This window comes from Enhydra lutris, unplaced genomic scaffold (assembly GCF_002288905.1).
Source record: "Enhydra lutris kenyoni isolate GAN:26980312 unplaced genomic scaffold, ASM228890v2 scaffoldscaffold32, whole genome shotgun sequence".
In the NCBI taxonomy this organism is placed as follows: Eukaryota; Metazoa; Chordata; class Mammalia; order Carnivora; family Mustelidae; genus Enhydra; species Enhydra lutris.
In genome coordinates this window covers 12,655,320-12,675,675 of record NW_019154116.1, presented here as the reverse complement: position 1 = coordinate 12,675,675, position 20,356 = coordinate 12,655,320, and the positions used below count along the sequence as shown (strand labels likewise).

Genomic DNA, 20,356 nt, shown 5'->3' with positions numbered 1-20,356 from the left:
ACACTCGGGTTATCTCGGGTTATTCAGTCGATGTAGGAACAAAACCAGGTGTATAAAATGTTCCGCTCTAGTTTACTAGGGTTTTATGTCCATACCCACTTAAATGACAACAAGTAAAAGCTGAAGGCCAAGCAATAGCCAAATTAAATCCCCACATCATCTCTCCTAACACTCAAAAACTATGCCAAATAAACCAACACATTAAATACCAAATCCCCTCTACTGAACATTAGCTCTGTGGTAGAAACTATTCCCCCAAAATCCATTCTCCTCTTCTTCTCCCCCTACTCCCCATGATAATTTAAGCTGAATACACCCCACCAAGCCAAAGGCTACCTTCCCTGATTTCACCTGCCGAGGGGGGTGGAGCCATGGATTTGGAGCAAGAGGATGGGAACAAAAGTGACGTCAACCATGCCCGGGTCATTGTCAACCAATTAAGAAAGCCACTCGCCCCGGCATTCTTTCTGTTCCTCTTCAAAACTGGAACACAGATACTCATGATGCCTTGGGAATGCTGAGCCAAAAAGATGGAAGGAATCATATCTAGGAATGATTTATAAAAAAGTGCCCCATGTGCAATGTGGACCGCTCACCTGCTGGATGTTTTAGGAAGAGTTGTTTATATTCTTTCATTTGCTGTATTTTTGTCATCTCTTGTTAAAGCAGCTTAGTTACCCCCTAATAACTCTGTGAACTCTACTGGTTAGTGCCATTTACTCCAACTCAAATCCTCTGCAACAACACTGCGCAATGGGACTTTCTCCGTGATGGTGATGTTCCGTATCTTCACTACCCAATATGGTAGCCACATATGGAGAATGAGCCCTTGCCATATGGCTATTGTGCCTGGGGAACTGAATTTTTTAATTTGATTAAATTGTAGTTCATTTAACTTTTAAAAGCTGCATGGAGCTAGTCTCTAGTTACTGCTCAATTGGACAATGCAGTGTCTGGAACAACTAAACTTAAAGGCACAGTTAGAAAGAACCATTATCCTCACAGGAAGACCTAATTTTGAAAGCTTAGAGTTTTTGCTAGAATGTCACAGAATAAGAGAAGGCCTCAAACCACAGTTTTCTCAAAGTAGAAACAGACTCTGGGCTGAGATTAAGGAGGAAGTGTTAAGGGTTGTACCTTCCTTTTAAAGCTGATGCTAGCTTACATTTCAATATGAAGGACACCTGGGGGTCCTTTACACCATCATCAGTGCATTTGTCTTCCATATAGCTAAACTCAGCAGATTATCTTTGTTGAAGAGCAAGGTACAAAGCCTAACTAGTAATTTATTGCTTTTATTCCATTATTCAGAGACCTGGGACGGTAAAACTTAATTTAGGGATATTTAGAATACCTTCTCATCGATTTGGGCACTCGCTTTGTAAAGCTCCACTTTGGAGAGGCTGGGTTTGCATGTGGATTGTAAAACACAAAACCCTAGGAAAATACTTGTCTTATAAAGGAGACAAAATGCCATCTGAAATATCCATCTGAAACATGTAACTGAGGCTCTAGATACAGTTATGAGAAACAAATAAAGCAAACCAGGCAGACTGCCCAGAGACAACAGTCAAATATAAACTTTGCAGAGACAGAGAGACAGAAGGAAGAAGAGAGGGCTAGGAGAGCAGGGTGAGGGGAGGGATAGCAGGGGCATGAGGGCAAGGGAGAGGGAGCTGTGGGTGAGAGAAGGCAGGTCATCTAGAGCAGGACAAATAATAAAACAGTAATGAAGGAACAAATCAAACAGAAAGTCTGGCCCAAAGTCTTAAATATATTCACAAAAGTCCTCACTTAGGCACTCCTGTGGGGATTTACACAGACACCTAGAAAATGTGCACGGTTTTTGCCCCAAATGACCTGATCAGTAATTTTAACAAATGGACACCCCAGCCTCCATTGTTGGATGAACTTTTACCATCAAGGAAAACAGCAAGTTCTAATTATGATTAAAAGCTGCAGGTGAATTTGAATCTTTACTCAGCATAAAGACATTTATCATTGTTTAAAGATCTAACCCACCCAAACAGGAAGCAACAGCACACAGAGGGCAATGTCACCCCTCAGCCCACAAGCACAGGCCAAGAGAGGCGGCTCATTCTTTGAGGGAAATCCGGGCATTTCTGTAGCCTCCTTTCTGCAATAACATAGGAGCATCATACTTAGTTTCTTGTAGGACTTGGAGCCACAAAACTTGTGTTTTGTTGCAACAGTTCTGTTGTCGCGAACTGTGTCGCAACAGTTCTGAGTCAAACAATATCATCCAAAGAAGAGTAGGCTCTGCGTGGTCAGAATAAACAGCTAAACATTTTCTTTCTCAAAGTCCAAGTGTCTACATTACCTAGATATAAAGTGTAGAATAATGGACTGAGGGTTGGATTAGGAGACGCAGCTTCTAATTCCAACTCTGCCTTAAGTCAACTACAGAAGAATAATAGCACCCCTATCTCCCTGATGCTAAGCTCCGCCCCCTTACCGTCCATTTCACCTTCATCTGAGAATCAATATCACCTTCCAGCCCCTGCAGCAGATCATACCGTAATTTTGTGAAACTTGCCAGTAATGCATTTTGAGATCAAGGAATCAGTGACGTCACTGCATCTCAGAGTTGTCGAGATGTGGATCATCATAGATGAACAAGCAGAATTTGCTGTGCCAGGCACTATGCCTTCGTATCTACTAAATGAATCCATTCCCTGACAACTCTTGGGAGGGAAAAACTGCCACTGGCTCCATTTTCCAGGTGCACAAACTGAGGCACAGAGAGGCTAGATAACTTGCACAAGATCACACAACTGATAATTGGAGAACCAGTTTGAAACCCACAAAGTTCAACATCTAAGACTGTTGTGTTATTAGTCACCATGCTGGTTATTGTACCTCATACAGAACTTTGCCTGAGTCCATTGGTCCCCAAAGGACAGCACTGGACATCACTAGAGTTCCATCCAACTTTAAAACACAGGGTTCTTTAACATAAGGGAGAGCGGATCGTATCCCCTTGTAGAACGGACACCCTATTATTAAAGAAACAAATGATACTTTAAATTGTATTTCTTAAATTCCTTACAGAAGGATACTGGATTTCTCTCCATTTATGGGAAAAACAAACTGCCATGACAAAACTGGGGTATTTTTGTTCTTGCTTAAATAACAGTAATTTTAGATAAAGCAGATAGTACCCATTAAGAAACCTGATCCCTGCTTCTGTACCACCTTCTACCTAATTCAGCTACCTTTTTCAATTTATGTGCTGTGGGACACTGGGGGACAAACTAAAATCATAGCAAATAAATGTGCCAGAATCTGGTGCAGAGCCTATGGTTTGATCCTGTAACCACTGAAATAGGAACAGTAAGTTTCCATACATACACACACACGTGCACAAAATTTGCATATGTGGATAGTATTTTACATTGAATCGAGGACTCCAGAAACAGTGGGATTTTCCCCACCAATTTTAGAACATTAAAAAGTCCATATTTGTCTGAAATGGCATGAAAACCTACAAATCAGCATATCATTCTCTTTGAATACCAGGTCTGTTGCTCAACACTGCAAACCCGTTCTTTCTCCACTTTTTAGTAATGTCTAGAATTGCCATCATAATAAGAGAGCTCAGACTCTTTTGAGATCCCTGATGCAACGAGAACTCAAAAATGAAAACTTCTCCCAAAAATAACCCACGTTTTAACTTTCCTGCATCAAGTGCGCTCTGAAGGGATTGTCCAAAAGAGGGAGAAATAGAGCATAACTTAAAGTCGCTCCTGTGACAACTTCTTTCAGCTAGAGACAGGAATTTCCTGTTTTAAAAATGAATTCCAAAAACAACTTTTTCCCCCCAATTTTCTACATTTCTGGCAGAATTTGCTCAAAGCCAAGCCACTCGTTTTTGGGGCCAAATCAGGAGAATTTAGAAAGTGTGAAGTTTCATTTGAGGTAGATGCTGACTTGGCTACCTTAAAAACAAGGCTCTGGTTCTCACCTGACTTGCAAGCAGCAGGGTCCAGATTCTAACTCAGGCTCTTTGGCTCCAAAGCTGTCTGATCAGCACCGTGCCCCACCCACTCCCACTCCCTCCCTTATGGTTCTGGCTCGCTCCCTAGACTCTTGTGTTAGTCCGCAGAGGACAAGCGAATGTTTTATTCATCACTGTATATCATGGGCAAGCCAAGATGGGTTTTGACACATAGGAGGAAATTAACAAATATCAAATGGCCGAATGAATTAAAAAACGAATTAAATACTTTGATCAGTCCCTGAGAAATTCTCTCAGATCCTAGATGATGATGACCAAGGAGAAATGAAAGGCCAGATTAACCGTCCTGGCCTGAAAAGCCAACTCAATGCTAACGCAGGTCAATCAGAACGTGAAGGTATGTGAACTCATGTGGCCTGAAACCACCCTAACCAGAAGGCAGGATCCTTCTAGAGCCTTCCATCTCCCTCTTCCCCTCAGCCTATTAGTCACCAGGTCCTGTTTATTCTATCTTCTTTTTATCATTGGAAGCCACATCATCCTCTTCAGTCATTTTACCCCTGCCATAATTCAGATTTTTACCTGCTCTCGTTTAGTTGTTCTTCCCATCTCCCACCACACATTACAGTTAGTGTCTTGATGGGCCTCCATGAAGAGTACCACTTTCTCCCACCCAGGTCTAAAGCAAATTAAATTAATAATAAGTTTTCTTAAAAGGAGTGGCAGACAGAGAGAAAAACGGCACCTTTATTTCTGGGAACTCTAGTTCAGAGGTTGTGGTTTTAGGTCCACAGCCAGGCAGTTAATAATGTTGAACCTAAGTGCTGGCAAGCATGAGACCAAAGCCGGTCTACTCGTGGAATTCCGCTCAAAGAGCTTCCCCCAGAGAAGCTGCTCCCCCGAGGGCAGCTCCTTCTCAAGAGGAAAACAGGATGGAGCTCAGAAGCGGACTTCACTTCTCCCAAATTTACCAATTGGGTAAATTCTCCAAGCCAGGAGTTATATTAATGACACCCTCTTCACAAGGAAACAACACAAGTAGTGGAGAAGAGTAATCCATAGGTTTTTTTCAGTGATTTCTATAAATCTGTCCAAGGCTGCCATCGCTAAACATTTACCACTGGCTTCCTCCTGCTAGCCACCTTCACCAGGCTTTCACGGCCATATAAACCTGTCTACCTGTCCAGGTGTGAGGCTCAACTCAGATCACGTTCTCCTCACCTGTAGCTCATCCACTGGTTCCTGCCTCTTTGTCTGACTTTCTGTTGTTCTACATACCTCCCTCTTAGCCACACCTGGCATGCCCTTCCTCATCTTTCTAGACTCCATTCAAGGTCCCCTCAGATGAGAAGTGGATAGTTCCTGCTGAGGGTCACCACGGACTGGTTTGTGTCTTCCATCCCATGCTTTAGCTTGGCCATGCCTGGCTCCTCCAGCACTTTCTTATATGCAATTCACCAGACTGGAGACCCCTTAGGTGAAGATCAAGTTCTTATACTTTTTAATCTCCATTAGCTAGTACAGGTCCAGCGATACCTACAAATACTTCTTGAATTTGAGAGATGAGAGCAGCTAAATGCAAAGTAGGACATAAAAAAATCCATACAAATAAAATGTCATGGTGGTTCAGAGGGAAGAAAGAGTAAATCCAGTTGGGAACACCTGACCTGTTTCCTTGCAGCAAGGGGTTAAATTTTATAGAGAAAATTTCATTGACGGGCAGTCACTAGGGAAGAATGGTCCCAGAAGAAAAGGACCAGCATGACAAAAGACACAAATCTTGGAAAATAAAGTCTGAGGTATGAATTACACATAGAAGAGAAAGCCTGAGAGAAAGTACAGCATACATAAGGCCTTGAACACCAAATAAAATAAATTTTGACTTAATTTACAGACAATAGGAGTCAAAGAATAATTTCAGGTAGAGTGGCTGGTGAATTATGCCAAGGAAAGTATATAAAATCTGAATCCTTGTAGTAGCAATAATAATAAACTAATAATTTGCTTTTCAATTACTTCCAAATTTCTCAGGATCATAGTGACTCTGAGCTCATAATAGTTTGATAATCTCCACAGAACATTATTTGAGCATAATAAAATGACTAATAAACTATTTAGGGTGATCATGAGACTACATATTAATTTGTAGTCATTTTTCATTTTGCTTATGACTGTTGCAACCCACGGCTGCATGTTTCATCTGTCTAATGAATGTGTACTTGCCACTGGTCTATCATGTAGTAAGCCTTGCCAATTTCCCAATTCTCCTAATAGCCAGTTAACACGAAATGCTGATTTCAGGCAAAAACAACCGTGACCATCTGTTTCTACCACACTATTTCTTCCTCTTCTTCACTACTCTACTACCAACCGCGGTGAGCTTCGGCGATCACTCCTCAAAGAATAGTGGACGATCAGCAAAATAAGGCCACAAAGGAATTATTGAGATGTCTGATTTCAGGGCCAGAGCAGAACACGTGGATCAGATAGATGAATGGTCTCTAGACCCATCTGCAGCCAATTCGGAGTTACAACAGCAGAACGACTCAGAACAAGTTCCAAAACGGCTCTTCAAAAATAGCACCAACACCACCAGCGAGGGGTATAAGCTTGTTTGTTCTCTTTTGCCAACTGGCTATGTGCTATTGGTCAAGTCACTTTAGGGTATGGGGTTTGCTTTCCTAATCTATACAGTGAAAGGATGAGACTGGTCCCCAGGCAGAAAACTGGTGCAGGTCTCTTACCTCTCAGCTGAAGGCTCTCCTATAAGGACCGCCAGGATTCCCAGGAAGATGATTCTCCCAGCAGTGCCATCCCGCCCTTGACCACTGCCAGAATAGAATCCCATTCCAACTGCTCCATTTTTCTTATGCTGAGTCCCCTGGCAAACAGTCTCTGTGATGAGTTTAGGGGCAGTTTCTCGGGAATTACCCTCAGGATCACACTTGGGAAAGGCAAAGGAGAAGGCAGATTGGATGGACAGATGTTGGTCTGTGATGGAGCTACACCAGTCTCGGTCAAGTCCAGGGACCTCGGACCCTGGAGGGCCTTCCTGAGTTGTCCCAGATGGCATCCCTGCCTCAGTTAGTCATGCAATGAGGGCTGCTCCTTTGGCTTAGGTGCGAATAATTTCTAGAGAGGCAGTGGGCTATGAGTCATCTGTGCCAAGGACCTGTGAGCTGAAGGTCTGAGAGGGTCCTCCTTGAAGGGGCCACAGGACAGGAAGGTCAAGCAGAAAGGATATCCACCTCGAATTGTCTTAAAGTCAGAAGAACAGGGTGTGAAGCACGATGAGGAGGAAAGAAAGGGATGGAAAAGAAACAGCTTGGACTAAGAAAACAATGTCAGGGTCCTAAAACCTTGCTATCTGCATGACTTTGGCAAAGCAGTTTCATGTCTTCGTGCCGCCATCTCTTTGTAAGGATCACGACGGTCACTGCCACCGCTACAGTAGCCAAGACCGTATTCCATACTTCATTCTTGGTCAACATCCAAAGCCCTTTGGTGACCTTACAAACATCACTAAGGAAAAAAGAACCCACCCAAACCAAAAATCTCCAGTAGCATCTGAAATTCATCTTCCGTAACTGTGCAGAGATGATCGGTAGCAGCGGCAAACTGAAATCTACACACCACAGTGGACACACAGCAATCCCAAGATGAAATGAGATTTGCAGGCAACAGCCTGGGGATTCCAGCATTAGACTGAATACAATTACTCAGTTAGTTCTATCTTTATTAGCCACGCTCCCCCTTGTGAGGCAATTTTCCTTATTGCAAGTAAAGCAACCCTAACCCAAGCATTTAAAAATGATCCTTTTCCTGTTTTTATTAGCCTGTATCAAAGAAATGACTATTTGAAGCACAACCGAGGGGAGGGAATTGGCTTTTTATTGCTAAGTTCATGTTGTTACGGCTTTAGAAGTGGAGAAAGACTCCCCAAGGAGACACTGTATCTCAAAACAAGCTCACAGGATAATCAACAGGAGAGGTCTTTCAAGAGAGATGGAAGATAGAGAAAATTATTAAAATATAATTAAATAAGCAGAGTGGATATAAAATAAAATGTGGAGAGTAAGATGTTCAGGACAGAAATGTCATGTTTTGAAAGTCACTTTCATACTAGGCTACACAATGTACACTGTCCAAATGGGGCAACACAAATCCTTCCAACCAACAGAGTAGCTATTGATCTTAAAAATAAAAAATTAAATTAAAAAAAAAAAAAGACAAAAATGAGCATATGAATGTTGCCTATGAAGGTTATGTGTTGGACTGTTTGCTTCCTCTATGGCTTGATACTTTTGGTGACCTTTTGTTGGAAGCCGTTCCTCTAACACACCATAATAGTAAAGAAACAAATGACATTTTAATTTTAATTATGTTTCTTAAATTCCTTAAAGGATATATATTTCTTTCCACTTAGAGAAAAAAAAAAAACAGGTGTGAAGAGGAATAGATTTGGCTAAATTTATAGAAAAGAATTATTTAAATATGGTTTCAAGTACATGTACATACCCATACATCACACACACCTCAGTAATTTTTTTTCTCAAATTGATTATTATTTTACTTCTGATTTTACTTCGTGGGGGAAGCCAGAAGCAGAAGATCTAGAAACTATTCCAATCACAACAGACACACATAATGAACTTTACATTTTGTATAATAAAGGAGAAAAAGAGACATAAAATAGAGACACATCTACTCAGCATGAAGTAGATCAATATAAGATTTTTAAAAGAGTCACAGCCCTATGAGCACTTAATCCAGAGAACACAGAACCAAAGGAATGGTTTATTAGCTGAAAGATCAAATTTTAAAAATGCTTTCTAGGTTAATAATTTGCTTCAGTTGTCATGTAAAATCAATTTCCAAGTCAGGTTAAGCATATATTACCAAACAATACACTCTTCACTAAATACTGAAATATACTGAAGGAAAATATACTCTTCAGTTCTGTTCAACTCAATACTAATCATTGAAAAATAGTTAAGATGATGATACTGTAAGGCAGTGAGCTTGAAAAATCTTCAACAATTATCTTCAGCAACACTAAAAAATACCCATCTCATCACTCCTTAAATACACAAGTTAAACTATTTTCATCCATAAGAAGATGGAACTCCATTGTCAAAAATAAAGGGCCAAGTTAGACTATCCTCAGAAGAAAGCATGTGTCTGGAAAAACCTTTTTTTTTTAGAGTTAAAATGTCCAAGTCTAAGAAATACTTGCTGAAAATATGATAGAGTTTTCATAAGCTTTTCTTAGATCCCTCAAAGACCATGGCTAAAGATTCATGCTTGTTTCATTATTTAACAAGAAAACGTATTGAGAACCTACTCTATGAGTAGGTTACAGTCACATCAGGGTAAGCCCATGCAAGGTGGACAACGAAAACATACAAAAGAACAGGAACTAGGAAAAAACTGCGATTCAACTAGAAGACAGTGATCAGAAAGTAAAGCAATTAAAAATTAAATGAACAAGGTGAATTTCTATCACAATGACAGAACCTCCTTGAGTCACTATTCACTCATCCTAAAACACCTGCCCCAGGCCCTCAGCACTTCCAAAGGCCTCTGGGAAATGTGGTTATTCGACAGCAAAGGACGAAGAAGATGGAAGGGAATCAGGAAACCCCAGTTTAAGAGGTGATTCTCTGATCTCTCAGGCAGTGATATAACTTTCTCTAAAGCATCCCCTGCAGAGGTTTTTGGAGGAAGTAAATGCCCCTCAAAGCCCCAGCTGAGGGGTGCCTGGGTGGCTCAGTGGGTTAGGGCCCCTGCCTTCGGCGCAGGTCATGATCCCAGGGTCCTGGGATCGAGCCCCGCATCAGGCTCTCTGCTCTTCGGGGAGCCTGCTTCCTCCTCTCTGTCTCTGCCTGCCTCTCTGCCTACTTGTCTGTCAAATAAGTAAATAGAATCTTAAAAAAAAAAAGAAAAAAGAAAAAAAAGAAAGCCCCAGCTGAGTTTTATCAACTAGCAAGTGCTCTCTAACCAATAATGTCATCTCATCCCGAACATGTATCCAATAGCTCACTCTGTGCATTCTCATTATGATCGTCTTATCACCAGGAGGCTGTACCCACAGGCACCATGGCTGGAGATGACCACTAGGGAGCTAGGCTTCTCTGCTGCAAAAGAGATTAAAGGATGGATGCTTACTGATCCCCGTTTTCATCCTGGGGTGCAAGCAATTTAAAATAGTATCAAGAATGTCTGTGATAACCCTCCAGCATGATTCTATCGCTTCCTGTAGCACTTCAGAGAGAATGACTGTATCATCGAAAGTGTACTAAATTTAGAATCAAGACGACCGCACCTGATCTTCATTGTAAAATCAAGGCAACTCACTCTACCAAGGCCTCAGTTTCCTCACCTATAAACTGGGGATATGACAGACACCTCTCCCATAGTCCCTGTGATGATAAATAAGATTAATGTCTGAAATGCTTCATAGTTTCCAAAGCAATTTCATAGATATACTTATGGAGAAGTCTCCCAGAAACTGGCAAAAGAGAAGGGCAAATTCTCCAATACTTATTGGAATAATTCCCTGTATTAACAGCAGTTTCAAATCCATGGTTTTGAAACCAGAGGAAATAGAAGATATAATGCATAAACTATTGAGGAGGAAAGAAAATGTGGGTACCTTTCTTAGTCCTGCATTAGCTTTTGTGTGTGAGCTGGTGTGAGGCTATCCCAGGTGGGGGCTATCCCAGGACAAAGACCAAAGAAAAGGACACATGGCTCTGGAGAACAGCATTTTGGCTCTACTTTACGCTCCGCAGACTCTAAACAGTATGCTAATTAGTTCACATGCTGAAGTCATTAGAGACCCTAGTTAGCCCCCTAGTTAGCCGGCCAGGATGTCAGCAGATTGCCACCTCATGAGCTGGTAATCTGGCCGCAGGGGAGCCAGGTAAAATGGGTTGAGAGTTTCCTTCAAAAACATCTTTCATTGTCCATCTTCTAGTCTGTAAAACTGTCACTGTTTTTAGGGGATGCTTCCTGGCCACTGCAATTCTTTAAGGTACACAAAGAAACAAAGACTGGAAACATTTTGGCTGCACCTGCGATGTCCAGGGAGGAGGAGGTCATGGGCATGCTAGAAGGGCACGGACTCCAGTGCCACCAAGAGACTGCAGGCATCACCGGGCCACTCACTAGCTGTGCGCCCTGGGCTTCCCTGTTCGCAGCTGTAAAATGGGCTCATCATCGCCCACCTGTCTGGCTGTCATGAACTATAAGAACGAGTAGGTGTAAACTGCTCAGAGGGGGAAGGTGCACCTAGTGAGTGCTCAACAATTATTAATTATTAGATGACCAAAAATACAATAAAACTTAGCAGTATTCATATCTATGAATAATCATTATTGTTCCACGAACCAAAACATTTTTAAGAAAACAGAGTTGAGTGGACCACTGGCCCTGTTCTTTACATTATGAGGCAATCAATACCCTAAATTCCATTCTCTGAATTTGTTCTTTTCCCCTCTCCTTGTACTTGGGTTCCTTTCTCTCCTTCATGTTCAGTCTCCTACCTGCTCCTCCTTCCTGGGCTCTGAGCTACTTCTGACAGTTGGAACGTGTCAGACCTGCCCTTCGTCTTGGACTTAACTTAGATGCTAACACGATTTGACCCAAGTACTCAACTGGGCCAGCAGGTTCCAGGGCACATAGAAGTAGCCTTTTCCTGACTTCTCCACCTTGCCAAGAAATGGGTTACTTGTAGCCAGAAGGTCAATCCACAAGGACAAGAAAAATTCCTGAAATGTTTCTCTAGAAATTTTGATTCACTTTCCATGGGTACATCTGCTTGAAAAATGCTGCAAAGGAATTTACCGCAGAAAGGGTAGCAAACAAAAAAATGTTTTAATAACATTTCTACGCATTGCTCAAGGCTTCTAACGTTACAATTATGAGTTCATGCAGTGTTAACAACTGTTTTTCATTTTGTTACTGGTTTCAAATTTAAATAGGAATTGATAGAATGAGCACATCTAATGCACAACCTAATAGAGATTTACGGCTCCAGAAACAGTCTACAGTTCTTCAACCATGGAACGGGGAAAATGTTGACCATGTGTTTATATTTCATTACCGAGGAAAATGCAGAGATGGTTAACGATTATTTATGTCAGAAGTTTTACAGTTGCCTGTCTTTGGGCTAAGAGCTAGCACATTTTAAGAGCTTCTATTCAAAGGTTTCCATTCTCCTCTCTGTTGCGGTGAGCACACTGGGGAGGGACCCAGGCTGGTCAGACACTCCTACCCTTTCTCCGAATCATGCCGAGGTCCTCACTCACAGAACACACAGGAATCACTTTCCATGAGATAAACCACATGGGAAACAGAACCTGAGGATTTTCGGGAACGCCTAGGGAAAGTCTCTTAACAAAACATTTAGCTTCTCCCAAGGGTCTAAGCTACTGCTCATCAACATATCTGTTTGTTGCTGTTGTTTTCGAAACATCCTTTAGATATTTTGGGAAGCGCAGATGCTGTTCAGAGCTGTCATTATTTAGAGAGTAACTCTATGCTTGGTCACACTTCCCCTCTAGGGTCTTCCTGTGAATCAGGACTTCTCCTCACCCTGTTCTAGAAGGATCTGTCTCCCTGCCTTGCTTCTCAGATACTGAACTTCCTTAGGGCAAATCTATTCTATCTGGGGATTTAACGCAAAGAGTAGGTGGGAGAAGAGTTCTGAATTTCTTTAACTAGAACCAAAACAACAATCAAACAAACAAAAACAGCTACATTCTAGAAAAGTTCAGCTGATATAGACTCCAATACTGGACAGAAGACCTGCTGTTCACTCTCACTCGCAGTAAACATGGTGCGGAACAAAAGTGTATCAGAGCTTCCTAGGCAGATGGCTCTCTTTGTGTGGTTCTAGTCAATTTGCAGATTCTGATCAAATACCACTAACCAATAATACCAGTTAAATGTCTTATACTCGAGGTTAAAACATTTACTCAAGGCATTCAGCATCAACACAATTAAGGGGCTCGCTCCAAGTTCAGCAGATCTGCATGTTTAAGGGTAATAATAAAAGTGACAGTAGATGCTATATCAGTGGCCTTCGCGACACTGGAAATAAGGACAAGCATTTTTCGAACCCAATTTTTGGTGCTGGAGTTTATGTTCACAGAGGGCAGGAAAATAAACAAAATCAATAGATTTTCCTCTTTTTTTTAAAGATTTATTTATCTGAGAGAGAGCAGGAGCAGAGGGAACAAAAGGGAGAGGCAGAGAGAGAGAACCTCAAGCAGACTCAATGCTGAGCACGAAGCTCAAGACTACGCTGGGTCCCAGGACCCCGAGATCATGACCTGAGCTGAAATCAAGAATCAGACCCTTAACCGACTGAGCCTCCCAGACGTCCCGGATTTTTCCAGTTAATACCTAAATAAATCAAATAGACAGAAGTACATACATACAATAGACAGATACCAAGGGAGAAAAAGAGAATAAATTCCCCCAGGCAAGGTGGGTGAATATCTTTTAACACTGAAAATGACAGAGCGTATTGTTGCGGGGGGGGGTGCAAAGTAGTAAAATGAGTTAGGTGTGGAACCAAACAATAACCCTTCATCAAAGATAACTTCACATGACAGAATTTTTTTATTAACATAGAATGTATTATTAGCCTCAGGGGTACAGGTCTGTGAATCGCCAGGTTTACACACGCCACAGCACTCACCATAGCACATACCCTCCCCAACGTCCATAACCCAACCACCCACTCCCCCCCCCCCCAGCAACCCTCAGTTTGTTTTGTGAGATTAAGAGTCTCTTATGGTTTGTCTCCCTCCCAATCCCATCTTGTGACAGAATATTTGCTAGGGAACTTGGTGTAGAGTCCTAAAATATACCCCTTACTCAATGCAGAAATCTCTAGCATATCATCATTTACTGTGATCACATCCTTCCCATATCTGAGGACTCACAGGCTCACTGGAAAGCCTATCCCAGAAGTGGTCACTCTAACCATGAGGGTCTTCCTCAGATGCAGCCAAATCAACCGTCTAGTAACTTACACAAATTGTCTCTGCTTAGCACTTTGCAATTAATTTTCACCATGACAGAGCTTCAAATACTATTTTTAATAGATTAAGTCTCTCGACTTCATTTATCCCCTTCTTCATTATTCAGAGAACATAATCAATCTTTTATTCAAGATTATGTCACATATTCGAATACATACCTAACACCACCTCAAAATGCATGATATCTAGAATGTCCCACCAGTTAAACAGCCAAGCGAAGTTTATCTGGACAGCTTCTAGATAAAGTCTAAGGGCTAAATTATTATTAACTACTCAAAATCAACCCAGAATTCATTTTAGTGTGACTTGATCCCAAGGGAAAAGAAAAGTTCCCTCTCTTTGCTTTCCCACTTTAAACATGCAAAAGATACCCCAAATCTCTAAGAATATCTTCTTATTGTCAGAAGAAAGATGGTCTCATTAGCTGCATTAATGTTTCGATTTGAACAAATAGTGCAATCAGTGTGGTTTACCTTCTGATTTTCATCAGAATGAAATTATTAACTGGAGGCAAAAAATGAAGACCTACTTTTATCTAAGAATTATGGAGATCTTTGGAGAGATGTCTACGTACCCAGTGAGTCAGGCAATAGTCCATGGTCGCAGCAAGAGGAGAAGGTCCTAGGCTTCCTCCACCCAAAAGCCGTCACAAAATATCTGATATTAGATAAAAGACATTTACAAAGACTCTAGGCAAAAAAGAAAAAAAAATAAGACAAAAAATGTGCAGTGACCAAAACTGACTCTGTTCCACAGTAGCTATGGTTAGAAGACTAGTGATGTGATACTTCCATCAAATAAGGACTTGGGCTCCCCAACGCAGAGTAGTTCCCTTGGTATAACACGGCGGTTCCAAATAACAGGCAACATGCACCTCATCCTCAAGGATCAGTCTTCCACTTCCTTTAAGTCCTGCTCTAAATGCCAGCTTTTCAACAGAGCCAATGGTGACTATTCTAACTAAAATTGCAACAGCCTGTTCTTCCCAGTTCCCAATCATCTGATGATTTTTTTTTTATTCAGACATTAGCCCCTTAGAATGTATCACATGGTTTATTGAATTACTGTGTGTGTTTATGCACATTTGTTAATTGTACCACTTTCCCTCCATCCCAACACACACACACACACACACACACACAGAAAAGACTGACAAGCAACAGGATCTTAATCTGTCCACTGATGCATCCCAACTGTCCAGAAGAGTTTCTGGCACAGAGTAAGAAATAAGAAGTCAGTGTACATTAGTTGAAGAAGTAAATTCTCTGGGCTTAGATATGCTTGGCCCTGAGTCCCAATTCCACCTGTCCTAGCTGTAGGACCAGGAGAAAGTCTCATTCTCCCTGCAGCTGTGTTTCCCTACTGGTAAAATGAGGACCTCAGGAGGGCCTGCCTTTAGAACTGTCATGAGGATTGCATGAGTCAGTGTATGTCAATGGCTTAGAATAATGCTTGGACACAGTAAGCTTTTGATAAACATTAGCCGCCATTATTATTATTATTCCAAGATATGTTTCCCAAGGTGGTGACGGAGGAGTGATGATTTAGTGTTCTGGCAACTGGCTCTCCTCGCATCCGACAGCACAGATCTGACATGGTGAAAAGGGGCCCCGGGCAGTTAACAGAGCAGCAGAACCAACCCCAAGGGTCAAACCCCATCACTATGGCCTCATCGCTCCAATCCAACAACACCCAGGAATTTGCAAAGGAGTTGTTAACTGTGTATTACTTCCCCCCCTCCTGCTGGAGTAGAGTAAACATAACAATGTAACCACTGAGTAAGTGAGGGGGAGGCTCAGACACCTTAAAAGGCAAGGAAAGCAGCCTGCCTCTTCCTACTTGAATGAATTTTTTTTTTTTTTTTTTTTTTTTTTTTTGGCTTAACTGGAGTCAAAGCTAATGGTTATAATGGCTTTGCTGCACTCCAACTCATTCTCCAGGTTTCTACACACAGGCTGAAAGTTATACCTGATGGAAGATAAAGAGAAAAACATAGACCTCCATAAAGGGATTTACCAGAACATACTAATCATTTAGATATTCATTTATGTTTCTAGAAATCTAAAGATTGGGAATGGTATGGTAACTTTTTCCTGGGGCAAAATCCAAGTGTGTGTAGGGGCTCAGGCTACAAATTAAACCATTAACCTGAATAGTCACTAAGTATTTGGGAAAACAAAACACTTTGGAAACACCCATTATTTACCCATACCTAGAATTTAAGGGGAAAAAAGCAGGGATTTCAAGACTGGTTCAATTAGGAGAGGAATGGGGAGTAAGTGAGGAGGAGAGAGATGAGGGAAAAGGGGATGACAAATGGGGGAGGGGCTCTTATGGATTTCATGGCAGTAACAGTCTTAACTTCCCTATTTATTGTAACAGACCTTCCAAGGCTACTCTCTGTTAAGTGGTCCATTAAGGCATTATAAGAGCTAAATAAAATGAATGTCTGTGTGCTCAAGAATGAGCTCTTCATAGATAACGTCAATAAAGAATTCCTCTCTTCTCTCTAGGGAAGAAAGACGTCAGGGGTTTCTTGATTTCAGGAGACTTGAGCAAGGTCACAGTAGCTAAATCAAAGTTGGACTCAAACTTATAGACATCCAAATTAATGGTCTCTACTCAATACAAGAACGTCCCCAAATTTCTAGGAAGAACCTAAGATTCTGCATTTTTAACAAGCTCCAAGGTGACGCTGATGTTGCTGTTCCTTCGACTACACAGAATAGGAATTCTCTGCCCTTGTTGTACCTGCCATGGGAAGCCTCAGGAAGAATTTTTGTTGTTTTAATGAAAAAGGAGTTTTCGAGGAGCAAGAGAAGGTAAGTTTCCATATGAAATACTCAAGTTTTAAACATTCCAATAGTTCGACACCATTTGTAAAATTAAGGTGGTTTGCATTTACACAGTGGAGTCAACTCTAAAATATACTTAAAGAGCCGACCGTCAAAGTCTACACAAACCCCTAGGTTTTAGAGTTGAGTGGCCACTCACTGCATTTGGTGGATATGCATCCACTAATAATTTCCCTCTTTTAGTACAACTGAGGTATGGTTGGAAATAAATCTTTGAAATAAATCTTAATTTCAAACTATGCCTAAATTGTACTAAATCTACTAAAACTGTCTTAATTCTCAGTCTTCTTAATAGAGATACTATGTCGAAGGGCTGATTTCACGTTCTTTGAAATATGACATTTTAAGATAGCACTGACACATTGAATTCCAACAGGCTTACCTGCATATATTTGACCATCCAGTAACACTGTAAAGAAGCTGACCCTTGAGCAAACCAGGTTTGAACTGTGTAGGTTCACTTACATGCAAGTTTTTTAGTAAATACAATATAGAATTGTAAGCGTATTTTCCTTAGGATTTTAATAACATTTTCTTTTCTCTAGCTTACTTTATTGCAAGTACAGCATATGACACATACAAAATACACGTGAATCAACTGTGCTATCAGTAAGGCTTCTGGCCAATAGTTGGGGGGCATCAAAAGTTACACTAAGTTTCAACTGCACAGGAGCAATGAAACACCACACTGTTCAAAGGTCAACTGTACACATGTTATAACCCTATTTAGAAGGCCAATGTAACTAAAGTAGGGGGGAGGGAGAAAAGATTTTATTAAAAGTTCATGTCACTTCTACTTCTGTATTTTTTCCTTGCTGATCACAGAGGAATCTCCAAGCATTTGAAGAGAGTTGAACACTAAGCACAATGTTTCCCTCCAGCCGAACCTCAGTTACCACCCAAAGCTTCCTATTGGTTCCCTTGAATCAGCTGAGCCCAAGAGGTTTTCCCTATAAAAAGTTCCACAGTGTATCTAAATCTGATCCCAGTAAAATTTCACTTCAGCTGAAGTGAAAATGCAGAGGTAGCATTTACGGATAACAGCTGGAGATCATTAGTTCTCTGTCTCTCTTTTTCTCTCCCAAGGGTTGAAAACTCTGCTGTTCAGACAGGAAGTCGTCATACACCACACACTGTACAATACCAGAACGCTGGGATATAAGAACAAGTTGCAGAGGATTAGGAGGAGTGTTGGAGGGGTTTTATTCAGGAACGCAGAGCCCTGACTCCATTTACCTCTTGGGGTGTCCCTCCCCCCCACCCTGATGGTATTCAAATATCACAATATAGGCATACCAACAATTGACAGGCACACACTTTACTCCCTGCAAGCTTTTTAATATTCAGAGTAAAAGGCTTAGTCTTTCAGTTTTCCACAAATTTTTAAAACATTGAGAAGTTCTGGGGAGTGTCCAAGATTCCGCAATAATCTTTGTCGGCATATTTTCACATGCACTATCTAAAAAGACAACCATTTAACTTTTTTTAACAATGAAATTGTTTTTAAAAAAAAAGAAGAAGAAGAAGAAGAACTCTCCTATGAAACTGCCCAGAATAAGGAGTATATATGGAATTCAAAACATAGTGATCTGGAAAAGAACGATTTAAACAAAAGGTTCTTGAGGATATGGTTTTCTAGGGTCGATTTCTGCTGTTATCTCACCAAGCTGCTGAGAACGAACACAGACACAAACGCAGGGAGACATCCACGTTCTGTGGCCACACCTCAAAGTTCTGAACAGGACGATAGGAGTTTCCCTAACGCCATACGCTGAATAGCCATTCTGCATTCCTACCAGTCTGCAGGCGCTGGACCCCGTTTGTAACCGCCTGTCCCTTGGGGGCGGGCTTATAAAAGCAACCCGGTCTCTTCCACTCCCCTCCAGTCAAGTTCACGAAAGACAAACCTTCCTAACTTTTGAACCGCGGAAAGAGCCCTTGCAGGACGCAAACCCGGGGCAGGCTGTTAATCAGCTGGGTTACAATACTGCGGTTTTATGCAAAGAGGAGGAGGAGCGAGGGAGAAGCCAACCCACACATCCATCATCCTTTTAGGAGTAGGTGGAGTTTAAAGTTCCCCCAACTTCCAAGTTCCCACTTGACAGGCAATATTTTTGTGCAATTTCCAGCCCCACGTAACAGATGGTCCTTTGCCCGTCTTGAGCCCCGAGAGAGCCCAGACAAAGCCCTGGGCCACTCCTCGCCTCGCGAGGCCCATAGGTGGTGTTTCACGAAGCTGTCAGCTCAGGGGCACTGAGCAGAGAATGGAAACTTAACTTCTTCTTCCAGAAGTCGTTCCTGCTACAGGAGAATCCAGGGGACTGGAGCACAAAGGCCTGGGAAAGTTTTCGCAGCGTTATTTTTCAAAAACGTCTTCCGCCATCTGCCAAACCATCATCCTAAACCCCAGATGCTTAAGGAAGGAAAGCTGAGGCACATGTGCTCAGAAATACGGCAGAAATGCAACTTAGAGCCGTCCCAAGAACAACCTGGCAACTTGCTTAATGAGACCCCCACGGTGGAAAAGCATCCTCGGGGCGCCTCGACACTCAGTGCCACAGGGGAGGGTGACGGCCCGGACACGGTGCCAAACAGGGGTGCGCCACGGTAGCGTGCGAGAACCTTCCTTCCCAGACGAGAGGGCGAGGGGGAGGGGAGGGGGGCGCGATCCGGGAGTCTGAGGACGGGTGGCCCACTCACCCTCACTGCCGTACTGTTTGCCATTGTTCGCGCCCATCCTGCCGCCGTCATGCCCGCCGTCTCCCCGGACACTCCATAGCTGGGGCGCACCGCCTGCGCGCTCCACCAGAGGAAAGCCCGCCCGACGGGACCGTTAGCTGCGCATACCCCACGCTCCGGGGCCGGGCTCCGACCGGGGACGGCCCCTGCACTCCGCTGGGAGGGGGCGCTCGGTCCCCGCCTGGCACCCCCGATGGCTCCGGGTGGGGCCGGGAGCAGCCGCCGCTCTTAGAATCCGCGTTCGGGGCCGGCGGGCGCAGCGCGGCGGAGAGCCCGCGCCCCGGGGCCGCCCAGAGGCTCGCCGCGCCGCCGCCGCCGGGTCCCCATCCGCCCGCCCGGATCCCTCTGCGGTGGGGCTGAGCCGCGCGGGCGGCCGGGGCTCCCCCGCTCGGCCGCCTCCTCTCGACGCCCCTGCGCGCCCGCGGCTTCCCCGGGGAGGGCGCGGCGGCCACTTGTTGCGGGTGCCCCGAGCGAGCAGAGACTCGCGGCCCGGCGCAGCTCGCCCGCGGGCCGGACTTTTGTTAGCGCCAGGCGCCTCCTCTCGCCGCCCAGCGTCAATCACAGCTGGAGCCCGGGGGAGGAAGGCCGGCCCGGAGATGCGCGGCCTTTTAAAGGGGCAGCGCGCCTTTTCGGGGCTCCGGCTCCCGGCCCCCGCCGAGGCTCAGGGCCTCGCGCCCCCGCAGAACCGCTTTGAGCGAAGGAACGTGCTCCTGGATCCGCTTGACTAT

At 43.2% G+C, this 20,356-nt stretch overlaps 1 protein-coding gene across 1 annotated transcript in view; it reads right to left on the bottom strand.

Annotated features, from left to right (window-relative positions):
• Positions 1–19,807, bottom strand: part of LOC111153449 (F-box and leucine rich repeat protein 7) — a 380,271-nt gene extending 360,464 nt beyond the window's left edge. Inside the window, exon 1 of the mRNA XM_022512472.1 lies at positions 19,590–19,807. Within this exon, the coding sequence (XP_022368180.1) occupies positions 19,590–19,626 (37 nt within the window). The 5' untranslated portion in view covers positions 19,627–19,807. The remainder of the gene's footprint in view (positions 1–19,589) is intronic.
• Positions 19,808–20,356: the final 549 nt, after the last annotated feature.